At 42.0% G+C, this 13,357-nt stretch overlaps 1 protein-coding gene across 1 annotated transcript in view; it reads left to right on the forward strand.

Annotated features, from left to right (window-relative positions):
• Positions 1-11,884: 11,884 nt before the first annotated feature.
• frmpd4 (FERM and PDZ domain containing 4) overlaps positions 11,885-13,357 on the forward strand; it is a 45,050-nt gene continuing 43,577 nt past the window's right edge. The window contains exon 1 of the mRNA XM_015966376.3: positions 11,885-12,369. Within this exon, the coding sequence (XP_015821862.1) occupies positions 12,329-12,369 (41 nt within the window). The 5' untranslated portion in view covers positions 11,885-12,328. The remainder of the gene's footprint in view (positions 12,370-13,357) is intronic.

Consider the following 13,357-nt stretch of genomic DNA (forward strand, 5'->3'; position numbering starts at 1 on the left):
GTACGTTCATTCCATGTTTATCTTCGTTATCCATTTTCTTGTTTGTTTTGTACACAGTTTAGTAAAAAATTGTTGTTTTTTTTTAACTGACATGTTTCAACTAGAATCTCTAGCCATCATCAGAGATTGCCGGTGTTAGTGGCGTCACATCCTTTTATCCGCAGGCAGCAGAGAACGGTGTCGCCCTCTATTGTCTGCGCCCTCCTTGCTGATGACACTGTCCCATGCGTGATCCACTGTGAATACTTCATCGTCCATGGATCATAAACACAGAACAACAAAAATACAAAAGATGGATCAAGGAAGCAATAGAAATAAAGAGGCGTGGGCACAAAACCATGAACATCTACGATGGAGTATTCACATTGGATCACGCACGGGACAGTGTCATCAGCAAGGAGGATGCGGGCAATAGAGGGCGACACCGTCCTGCCTGAGAGGAAGAGACGCCACCAACAGCCCAGCGACCTCTGATGATGGTTGTCTCCCCAAAAACAGTCAACTTTATATTGTATTTGTATTTCTAATATAAAACATTATACAGTTATTAGCTTTCTCTTCTGAGTTTTAAGGTTTGTGACACAATGCATTATGGGACACTCTGCTGTCCCAAGTCTGCAGAAGGATAATGATAAATGATAAATGACCCGCACTTGTATAGCGCCTCTCAGAGTAAGGACTCCAAAGTGCTTTACACTACAGTGACAAAGCATTCACACACACGGTGATGAGCTGGGGCACACTGACAGAGGCGAGGCTGCCGAGCACAGGCGCCACCGGTCCCTCTGACCACCACCAGCAGGCAAGGTGGGTTAAGTGTCTTGCCCAAGGACACAACAGCAGAATTCTCTGTCCGGAGCCGGGATCGAACCTGCAACCTTCTGATTACTGGACAACCTGCTCAACCTGTTGAGCTACTGCTGCCCACAAGGATCCATTGATGCATCCTTGATACAATGGGCGGAGCAACAACACATCCAAAAACCTTGAACGAACTTACCATGATGCGTAACTTAGGATTGGAACAGTCCTTGGGCTATCGTTGATGACGTTTTACAAGGCCGTGAGTACACAAATACAGACAAGTATGCATATTGAGAAACGGCCTCTGGTAGGGGGTAACTTGCTCTTTAAAGTTATTACAACATATTTTTTTCCTATGCTATAGTGATGCTCTTGGGTGTCCCCTGGTGGCGTGGGGGCCTAAAGGAATCACTTAACTTGCTTTTGCCATAGGCTGGCAGCAGTTTTGTACATATTAACCTGATTTTAAAAAAATCTGAAAAGTTATTCTTACACAGCATTTGGTCCCTGCATGTCCTCTGTCCTCACTCTAAGTGCCATGACCTGTGTGACACAGAAAGAAACAAGCCGCCGTTGCAGTGAGCTTTGGCCCAGGGGCCAGTGTTGGGCCAAATGATTGGATGGATTTATGTGCATTATTTCTCTCACAGAAAGGTCTACTTTAACCTCACCCAGCACTCCATTGTGGCCATATGGTCATGCATAGCTGCTGGACATACACACAGACTGTGCACGAGGTCGGCACGTTGCACGAATTAGTATGATTACAGCACAGGGCATTGTTAAAAAAATAATTAATAAATACATGTCAGAACGAAGTTGTTTATGCTGCACTGGTCTTGTATAAGCAAGCTAAACTTTCACTTGTCATGCGTTGCTGTGTGTACATGATGTGTTATGCAAGCAGCTCCATTTGCTTGCAGAGGCAGACACGTGCCTGTGTTCATAACTAATGGAAGACTGTGTATGCCATTCATGCATGAGAGAGTCAGCATGGTACAATCCTGCATGAACTGTCATGACACTAAAGTGGAGTGGCCAAAAAAACCATTATTAGAATATGACAAGCAGATGTTGTATTTATAATGTTCAAGTGGTGATTTTGTGTCAAATGAAGACAAAAATGAAATATGGAGTAATACCTGCTGGCTACTGTGTAACATTAAAATCAAGGTCTAATTCTGAGGTTTATATAGGATTTGGTTTTGGCTCACTTAGGGGCGACAGTTGGCAGGCAGACAGTGATAGTCTGGATTAAAGTTGGAGCTTAATTTTTAAGCTCTTGTGGATGATAATACACATGGTATTTCTAAATGCTTTGTACAGTGGGTAAGGCAAATATTTAAGGTACTGCATTTTTATTCTATGATTCCAAAACCTTGCAAACAGCAATGTTCGTCCCACACAGATCCATTTCTGCTAAAAGCATCGGAGCAGGAAAACTTTACCCAAGCAGAAAATGTTTCACGGGAGCTTTGCTTATGGAGGTAGCTCTAACCAGTCCAGCAATCTATTGAAGTCCAGCTGTTCAGCATTGATCTCTCCGTGTTTTCGGATGCACTGGCCCGGAATGTGATGTTATTTCATTACCGAGGCAGGAGCGAAAAGCTCGGTCTCCTCCCTCGGGGCACTGGCCACTCACTTGGACAGGGCCACTGCATGTAATAATAACTGGCTTAGTCAGACAAGCTCAGTTGACCATTGAGTCAAAATCAAGCAGCGAGAAACTTTAAAGTCAGCAGGAAGGACGTGTGCACTCATCGGGGAAGAAGGCTTGAAGGGCCTGGACCGGAAAAAAAAACAGAAACTTCATCAGACTTGATTATACTTGTCACTGACGATGGAGCCAGATGACAACGATCTGGGCATCTTCACTGTCATTCAGTGAGTACTGGGTTATTTGTTGATGCTTAGTGTTTATTTACCAAATCAATCAGTGTTCTGACTCTGAAGATAAAAGCTGGGAGGCTGAAATTTTAAGTTTCAGACAAGCAATAGAGAATATTAAAATAATGTCATTAAATTTATTTAAATATCACAGAGAAAAACTTGCTGATATTTAATCAGTCCTTTTTTCAGATGAAGTGACCAATTTAAAATGTCCTTATTTGATGACGTCATAACCAAAATGTTGCTATGTGATGAGACCGCTGATGGTTATCTCACACTTCAGATTTATAGAAACCATAGAAATAATGCCTTTACCTCATTAAACTGTTGTTAATAAAAGAAACTGCTGTTGCAAGACAGTCTCCAATATGTCTCGAAACGTTCACAAGGGTTCCCAGTTGCCTTGCAGAGTCTTACCTTAATGTCCCTGGACTGTTGCAATTAGTTTGAAGACGTTTTGCGTGTACCAATTTATTGTAATTACTACTTAAAGTGGCAGTGTGTGGTTTCCTGACTCTAGAGGCAGTACATACATACATTTCAGGATTGTCATCGCCGTGACTGTTGCTAGTTTAAAAACACATGACGGTAAATGTTACCTGTGGAGCAGAACGCATGCAACCTCGGCGTGACTCCTCAGACTTTGATGGTCCTTCAGTTAAGAGAATGCAATGCTGGTTGTAGTTTCTGATGTTGTAGTTTCCAGATCAGCTTGGGGTCCTGTACCTGCTGATGACGTCATCACACTACGGCAATACCGCTCGGCCAAAAAATATGGCATCACTTTATCGATTCTGTTCTTTCACGTATGTTTCGGAAAGAGTTTAGCAGTTTTGTTATTAAATTTGTGTTTCATACTGCTTAAATGTTTTCGAATGTGGTAACGTAACTTCCTGAGTTGTACGTCCAGCCTTTAGACCCGATTTTATAGTTATTATGTCACGATATTTTTCAACTGGACATGATTGTATTCATTTTCAAATTTCGATGGATATTTCCAGAGATTAAAGGTAAAGATAGACATTAGGTGTGTTTCCATTACAAGAACTTGTAGGTAGTTATCTATGAACGCAATAAGGAACAAATCCCAAATGAATGTAGTGCATGTGGACTCTCTTTTGTAAACTCCATGAAGGAAGTAGATAATTTGCAACATCACAGTGATTTAACATCACTGTTTCATCTTGATTTCACTCGTCTGTCACTTCGTCGTCCATCGTCAGCATCCGTCCATCTCGAGAGGATGGAAAGTGGAGCCTCCTCCCAAGCACCTACAGAGGAACAACTCTGTACCTACTAGGTACTTAACCATTACGTACTGCTTTTGTGTACCCTAAAGTAAAGTGAAGCCTCCTCCCAAGCACCTACTCAGTAACTAATATGTACTTACTCAATACTTAACCATTACTTATATGTTGTTAAATGGTCATTTACCATAAATACATTGAGCTTATTCAAACATCATTTTCTTTCACCTTGTGTGTGGTTATATTCCAGAGATGGCCACCAAAATCCTGCAGGTTACAGTGTTACCTGACTCAAATCAATCACTAATAAAATGCTCAATGTTTAGGGTACTTTTTTAAATAATCAGAAAAGTACACAAAATCTACTTTTCTTTTATAAACTTTGAAATCAACATGTAAAAACACTCTACAACTGCCTATTCTTCCCTGCTTCATTACTCAGTACCCTTTAAGCCGTTCCCTAGTAACAAAACACAAATAGACAACTACCTATTAGTCTCTGAATAAGACTGCTGGGTGTTTACCAGTAAGTATTGGCTATATTAGACCATGAAACAAGGCTGATGAGCGTTTTCACCAGTAACTACTGGTTACTTCTTCTGGCTCTTGGAGAGTATAGATGCTTTCTTTCTCCTCTCCTTCCCTCCTAATCCCAAGGCTCTTTGTCCTGTCTTTGTGTGCACAACGCTTTCTGCATTTTTTCTGGAAAACTGGAAATTATTATAAATGGATCTGGTCAGTTGGTCTCTCAATGCAATTGACAAAATTTTTTCAATGATGAGAACGGGAGAAGGGGCTCCCGGATGTCCCTCTGGGACAGAGCCAGCTGGGTATATCATGGACTCCTGGAAACAGCGGAACCTGATATGCCTCTCTCAGCTGTCTGTAGAGGATTCTGAAGATGTTTGGATATTTGTCGTTTTGGTGTCGGGATGCCTGCTGTTTGGCCTGAGCGGTTACCTGGCTTACCGGAAAATTAACAAGCTTTCAAGGAATATTGGCTCAATCCAGGACCTCAGGGATGGAATGCATCATGCTGTGAACACACAAACTCGTATAATTGTCGAGATGAGTCGAAAGCTTGGAACTTTGGCTGAGATTCAGGCTCTGACCCAGAAGGTGGATTCCATCAAGGAGTGAGTTGACGGATCAGCACGGACTGGGATAGATTAATTACGCCATTATTGGATCTTGAGGGGTTGAAGACCAACAGAACACTAAGGCAGAGAGGAAATAATCTCTGTCTGTCCCCAAAACAATACTTATCTGAATCTGCTGCGCTTGGAGCCTGTGAGTCTGAAGTGTAAACTCCCTTCAGAAGAAATATGGAATGCTGCTATCGCTATGGAAACTCTTTCTCCCTAGCCCAGCCTGGGCGGGACTGTGACCGGTGAAGGCCCTGGAACTGTATCTAGGAGTCAATGTGCCCTCTAACCCATTATCTCCCTCCCTGTCCAAACGGAGGTGATGAGCGCTGCTCCATGCGGCTGCACCATCGACATATAAATATTGGACAATGGGTTTCCATAGTCTCCAATAACACGTTTTTGAAGAAAAATGGGAGGTGGCCACCACCACCACTTTGACCGTGTCACAGGTTCCGTCAAGTCCAGACAATTCCACAAAAGAGAAGAGAGGTGGAGTTGAGGGTGGGGCTGTAAGGCTGGGATCAACTGACGACACCAGGTCGAACTAGCTACAAGCTAACCTGAAGCTAACCCAAAGATAACGCGGAGCTAATGGAGGTAGCAACCTAGCTACAACCGGAGTTAGCTGTGCACAACACCAGAGCTTCTGAGTCAGAGATACGCCGGGCTGACCGCTGGGTAAAACCGGGTGGAACACAGAAATCTCCCGAGAGCTCCACAAGCCGGCAGCCCGCGCAGCAGACAAGCTCCGCTGCGATCTGAGATGCGCAGAGCTGCCGCTGGGGAGAACAGGGTGGAAAACATTGGTTTCCATCCAGAGCTCCACAACCCGGCAGCCCGCGCAGCAGACAGAAGCTGCGATCAGACAGAGATGCGCCGAGCTGCAGGGAGGGGAGAAACGGGTGGAAAACATCGGTCTCCCGAGAGCTCCACAAGCCGATAGTCGGAACCCAGCTCCACCAACATGTTATATGTTACATGTTTTACTTACTTACTTACTTTTATTTCAACCCATTTTCTAAAGTGCAGCATTATGTTAAATGCACTGGGTTTTGCCCTATTACATTTAAATTTCATGGTTTAACAGTACATGTTAAATCTAAGCTCAGCTCAGCAGTGACCTAAAATACATAAATATAATTTTACTAACCAAAAAAAAAAATGAAGTGGAGACTCATTGGACGCTCTATTAGTGCAATTAATGCCACAGCAAGTCATTTGGTCCAACAATTGCACAAAAAATATCCAAAAAAGAAAACACAAACACAGAGACTCAAAATCCCGGAACAGTTTCCAGGCCAGACCGAGGCTCTACTGAGGCCTTTCCACGGAGCTAGCTCTGTGGTCACGTGGGTCGGATGCTCATTAATTATACAGAATTTTAGGCTTTTAATACACTTAAACAGAAGAGTGACAAAAAAAATTCACCCCCCTCAGAGTTGTCATGAGTGTAAACTAGATCATTTAAACAGAAAACATGTTTTGGTACCAGGCTGTAAACATGTTTATTTCTGCTGTGAAATTGGTATTTTTAACATGGGAGTCAATGAGGATTTGCTCGTTTCTGACACCAGCCCCCAGTGGATGAGGGTGGAACTGCAATATCTGGTACTTCCGGGATTGCTTCAATTTTTGAGCTGCATTGTGGGGGCTTGGGCTGCACGCACTGAAGTGAGGAGAGTCCCAACTCTACCTCCCCACCTAGTGGACACTTATTTGTGTAATGTCTGAAGTCTGTGTGCATTTCTGTCTGAGGTGTTTTTTTGCATAGCAAAGCTGCCCTCTCTGTCGAGAGTAACTTTGAAGTGCCTTTTTTCCCTCCCCCTGACTCTATCCTCATATAAACCCTCTTGATCTATTATGGTAGCGCGACTCGGGTTGCGAATGACCACAGTCACCAATTCTTGTCATGTGTCTATATTTGTATGTCTGATCTCAGAATTGTGTGTACTGAAACTCTAATTTCCCTCTGGGATTAATAAAGTATTTTTGAATTGAATTGAACTGCCTATTCTTTCCTGCTTCATTACTCATTACTCCCTAAGTCGTTCCCTAGTAATGGAGCCCAATTTTGCATACCTTATTGTGAAGTGTTACCGGGTATCCCTCTATAAAAGAAATGTTTTTAATAATATTAATGTTACTCTGGGCGCTTGTGCTGATCAGTGAGATCACTCACTGCCAAAGCAGCCGTGATATACTGGCTGTGCAACTTCTGAAAGGGCTGGATTTGAATGGAGGCACAACAGCTAAGAGGACCGGGACATCCTATCTCCTAGTCAAGTTCCCCATCCCAGGAACTTTCCTGGAGTTCTGGTAATGGAAACATGCCTATTGTTACTTTAAAGCTTGCACATTTTATAGCATTTTTATTAGTCCAACCAGTTGCAGCCCAATGAGACAGCTTTTGGGTTTGAATTATTATTATTATTATTATTATTATTATTATTATTATTATTGCATTTGCTTCCTGCCTTTGATGTCTTACTTTTCTGTTCCTGTTGCATTAAGTTTAAAGGTTAAAACTCAGAAGTTACGGTTATGTGCAATATGATGAACTTTATAAGGTAGACATTGTCCTATAATACAACTGAAAATGTTTGTTAATTTCTTATTTCCAGTGACAATGCTTGCCATACATTTTAAATGTACAGTTTCTGTTCAGACTGGGTTGAACTGTAGAGCTAAGAGGTAGATAAGCACATCTGGGATTAAGGTTCTTTTCTTTTAACTTCCACACATATGCTATTAAAAGACGATGTGAATCTCTAATCCCAACCCGACACAATGGACGAAGCTGAAAGCCGATGCACAGTGGGTGCAATCGTTTTGGGGCCTTAGGCGGAATAACTGATCTGGTTCTGCGGTGGAAATCGTGACACTGGTTTGAAAATGCTTAAAGAGATCATTGTCAGCAAAAACAGGTTTTGTGTCATTTACTGTTAAAACTTAAGAAAAAAGTCATAATATGTCCCCTTTAATATGGATTTTTGGACCAGACTCATGAATCGAAATATTGAAAAATAGTTTTGCTACTTAAGGGCAAAAAGTGATTTTTATCAACTCAAATTTATCTTTAAAATAATCACATCAACTATGTTGATGTTGATGTAAAATTTAATAGTGATAGATAATGACCTCATCCAAATATTTCTTCTGTTTATTACTTAAAAATAAACACTTTCTTGATTATCTCAACTGGAGAAGATAGCATCTCACTGGAGCAAGAGATAGTTGGACTGACCTGTCAATTACAGAAAATATACATTTAAAAATATATAATTATTAATTTTTCATTATTTTGTATGAAGTTCATTAAATATCACAAATCTAGATTTTATTTGTTTATTTATTTATTTATTTATTTATTTTTTGAGTTTATGCAGCATCCCAGTGTTTCTAAAGCAGGAGTGAAGCTAATTGCAACAATGCATAAAGTTGTAATGGATGGGTTAATGTTCACTATTCACACAGTGCATGATGGGAGAAATCATATCTGGTGTAATCTTGAGCTGAATGTGTGTTGGTAGGAGATGAATGGATAAATAGATGTAGCAAACATGACCTGCCAATAACCCTCCTGGGCATTGTTATTTACCGGGCACACGGTTACTACGGTGTCAAGCATCTTGGTGAGTTTCCTCATTATGAGGTTTTATTCACTCTGCACAAAATGAGCCGCAACAAGCAGGTCCACCGAATCTTCAAGTTCAAACCCATAACCTCAGCCAGGTAGGACGTCTCATCCCACTTAGCCACAAACTCTAAATTTTCTTCTAAAGTTGTTTAATTTGCAGAATAAATCAGCCACAGCCGAGGGATGATTGGTGCTGCACTGGGAGACTGGAGGAAAGCAGAGCTGCTGAGGTGGATCGTAGGAAGATAAAGGTTCACAAGGAAAAAACCCAGGAAAATAGAAGAGGGGGCAGTCAGGAGCCACTAAATCTAAATTATAGCTAAACTGTGCAGTCTAGGATTTCGTATGAAGAAAAGTCTAATGAAAATTTAATCTCACTTCCTTTACTAATCATTTAGATTTTTTTCACCTCCACTAAGGGTTCATCTTCTGCTTATTATTTTTTAAGGCGTACGTGCAACATGATCCAAGAGCAGCACTTGCACAATTTCAGCTCTGCTGAGTTTTGAAGTACCAAGTGTTCCAGAATGACTGAAATCAGCTGTTTTTAACGGGCGAGGTGAGATCATCAGGGTTTTATCACTCACGGCTTCAGCCAGAGTCGCCTTGGATCATGCTTCTGTCTGACCCTAATATCCCAAATGGACTAACGTAACCATCCAGAATACACGAGTCTCTCAATCCTCCCGCAGCCAAACGTTTGCATTTGATGCAAATCCTCTGACACGTTCCTCCATACCGTGCATCCGCCATGTTCTCCATGCAGCTCGGGTCCTTCCGCTCATTGGTTATCACTGTGCTGTTTTGTTTTTAGGAAGTGATTAACATAATGCTTCCGTCTGCATTTTTTTTTAAATGCATCAACGGGCTTCACAAATTTAGGCCATTAATCTGCAGCTCTTCAACGGCTGCGAACAAATCTAAGGTTGACCCTGAGTGGAAGTGACAACATTATTCTGTGTATCACTCTCAGCAAAGGCACAATGACTCACCCAGAACCGTACATGTTGTGGCATTTTAACAGAACATGGCTGCCACCGAGATGCTTTGAAATCCCTTAAATTATTTGTATTTCATGTAATTTCATCCGGCAGAGGTTTTTTTTATTGATTTGAACCGTTTCCTATTATCTCCTGAGACTCCAATAAAATTTCAGTAGACAGGAGGTTTCCCGCTAGCTTTACAGGTTGTTTTTTTCTATTATTAAATTCCACTTGTGAGAATTCAAACAAATCCTTTGACAGGTGGAGAGAATGCTTTTGTAGCTGCGTGCTTCTCTTCCTTCAGGATATCAGAGTGAAGTGTTTGATTACCTTTTATTCAAACAGTCTCAGCCACACGAAGAAGTACGAAGCCTCCGTGGATCAGAGATGAGGTTAATTGGCTCTCTGTGGTTTCTGACGGGGTGGCACATCTTTGGTGTTTAATTTATGAGGGGCGATTCTTCCTCTTCAAAGCCGCGGACCTGCGATGATTCCTCGTCTGGAGTTGAGACTGCTTATCAACTTATTATTCTGATTTCCAAATCGTTAGCATTTGACACGTGCCGTGAGATAGAATTCAATTAAATGCTTCAGATTTGAGAGAAAGTTCACTCACAAAATCGTCAGAAAAGAAAGTAGATGCTAGTTTTTAACAAACACTTTCTTTTAGACATGCATTACTGCATAAACTCAGATCAATGGGTGTTAATTAGGAAGAAAAGTTCTACTGCAGCGCACATTTTCAATCTTAAAATAATTTTTGAAACACGATTGGTCACTTTGAGGAAACTGTGGGTTCAGAAAAACCCAGACAGATCTACATCATGCTGTAAACTCCCAGTCATAGCCTCACCCACCTTCAGTTGTGACTGCAGAAGGCTGTTGTTGATTCAGCATCCAGGAGAGAGCAGAGCGCGTCTCGGCTAATAGAAGATAACTGTTAGCGTTAGCAACTCCACAACACAGCAGAACTCCTTCAGGCTTGAATTAGTTGTGGAGATAAAACATCAACATTGCATTTTTTTTACCTAAGAAAGAAGAGTGAACAGAGGCAGCAGAAGAGTCGCATTGCTGTTAGCCAATCAGACGCCAGATGTCATGAATATTAATGAGTAAAACTCCAAATCTTGCCGTTTTCTGCCTCCCACTTCTCAGATTAACTTCTATTTCCTGAAATAGATGCGCCAGAGCATTTTTCCTGCAGAAAGTGACTCACAAGGCACTCATTCATTCATACTAGAAGCCACAGCAGATTTATTGAATCCCAAATGAGTATACGCCCTCGTTAGATGCTGTGGTTAGTGACATGTACACATCGCAACAACAGTTCTGCAGCTTGGTGTGTAAAAAGCGTGTTTTTGTCCTAAATGATTATGTATTGTGTAAAGGTGTATAAAGTAGTGCTTGTTTGAGATTTGAGTTGTTTTAAAGAGGCAGTTTCTACTTTGGTTTCGCTCAGATTAGTCATTATCTTGTCAAGCCACTCTATTTCTCCAAGCTGAGGAGGTTTAAAGGAGGTAGTTCAGGTATCTATGGCAGATCACACCTTTACTGCTCAAAAGGTTTCCCAAGAACTTCACTTAAAAATGTCTGAAGTGAGCTTTGGTTTTCGTGCAGTTGAATAAACATTAAATGTATGCTGTTTGTGTCGAGCAGTTTGCTAATTATTATTATTATTATTATTTTTTGCCTGGCACCTTTGAGAGAGCGAGAGAGAGAGAGAGAGAGAGAGAGAGAGAGAGAGAGAGAGAGAGAGAGAGAGAGAGAGAGAGAGAGAGAGAGAGAGAGAGAGAGAGAGAGCATTTAGCAGCTGATCTCTTTTGAAAGGTCATAACAAATGTACTGTATGGCTCGTTCGGCCCGACATGCAGCTGTGAGGCAGGGACCTCAGCTGGGCGGGGAGCACATTATGGTCCTCATATCCCAACAGCTGCTCTTGTTGCTTCTCCGTTTTATTTGAAAGCACATTTTATATTTTTCATCTCAATCTTCTTGTTCTTTCCACACTTTTTCACATTCTGAAATCAGACTACATCCCTGACAACTGATGAAGGATTTTTGGGAAAATCCTGGAAGCTGGCTGCAAGTCTTGTTTGCAAATATTGCACCTTTGGCACACACACACACACACACACACACACACACACACACACACACACACACACGCACAAGCAAAAAAAATTCTCTCTCCTCCACTTTCATCTCCCACCAGCATCGCCACCCATGTCCCTCCCTCCCTTTCACTCCGACTCTCCCTGCATCCCTCCAAAGCCGTTGTTACTGCGCGGCTCCCGCTCATCATTCCACCGTGATGGAAATTAAATGAAGGTGGCTTAACGCTGCTAACAGAGGCGTGCTTTGAAGGATGTAACCAGGAGGGAGGCTGCGCTGCCAGATCCTTTTCCATGGGCTGTGGATTTCTGCTGCTGATGCGAGGACACAGCAATCACTCAGCCATGCAGAGGCTCAGAAAACAGGACTAATCTCTCCACCTGACTTGTGGAAGCTCCACTTTTTCCCTCTGTGACTTACCCCTCATTGCAGAAAACAGTGCAGGACAATGGAGCCGGAGTGAAATCGATTTTGAGTGTGTAGCCTTGACTGCAGTCTGCTGCACACATGGATGTGTTTAGCTTTGTGAAGATGCCTAAGCTGTCAGGGTGAGTCCAGCTGATGCTGCTATCTCTGTGTGTGCCTGTCTGTAAATGTGCTTCGCTGGAACGTTTTGTATGTTTGAAGGCGTGAACTCGAGAGCAACTCTGAGACTCACATGTTGGACCAGGGGCTCAGAAAAATGTTGGCTTGTTGGTCCTTTGAGGCAGCAAGTTGTGCAGTCATGTATGATGTGAAACGAAGATGGGAGTGGGGGTGGAGGCAACAGCTTGGTGTGATTCATATGAATCTAAGTTTAGGTGTTGCTTACAGTGAGTGGTTGTTGTTTAGTTGTGTTTGGTTCTTTATGAATTCTCAGAAATATGTATATGAAGTTAATGTTCCTGGGGAAATGATGACCAAGCAAATACAGATCAATTTTTAACTTTTACTGTCATCCAAACATCAGTTTTTAATACCAATACATTTATAAATTTCATTGATTTTAAATGTTAGACGTAGAAATAACTCAAGCAGACTTAAAGCAGTTTGTATTTTAGTTATACAGAATAAACAAACGCGTCTCATTTCATTTTCCCTCTGAAAGGCAAGTGTGAGCGGGCCAACTCTGATTCCACTGCTTGGGCTGATAACTCTCTCCCTGCGCCCTACAGATCTGTTCCCAGGAGATCTGTCTCCATTAGGAACATCTCAGACCACTGGTGGAGGAACAGCAGATCAGAAACGTGACTTTTCAAATGTGACACAGAAGTGATGTGTCACAGGAACGGTCATTTGGGGTTTCTAATCTCACTTATGAGTCATCAACTCACTGGCATTTTTAATGCCAGCGCCATGCAAAAAATGATCAGGAATAGGAATGAATAGAACCTGTGATTTTTTTCCCTTTCATAATAGGATGTGGCTGCCAGTGAAGCACCAACATCCCTGCATCCTGTACTGCTAATTATGTCCCCATCCCTGATTAGGAGTTAGCACTGCTTCACTTCCCCCTCTCTTCCTGTTGCCACCAAGAACGTGAAGCCAGCACGATGC

This window comes from Nothobranchius furzeri, chromosome 14, assembly GCF_043380555.1.
Source record: "Nothobranchius furzeri strain GRZ-AD chromosome 14, NfurGRZ-RIMD1, whole genome shotgun sequence".
Lineage (NCBI taxonomy): Eukaryota > Metazoa > Chordata > Actinopteri > Cyprinodontiformes > Nothobranchiidae > Nothobranchius > Nothobranchius furzeri.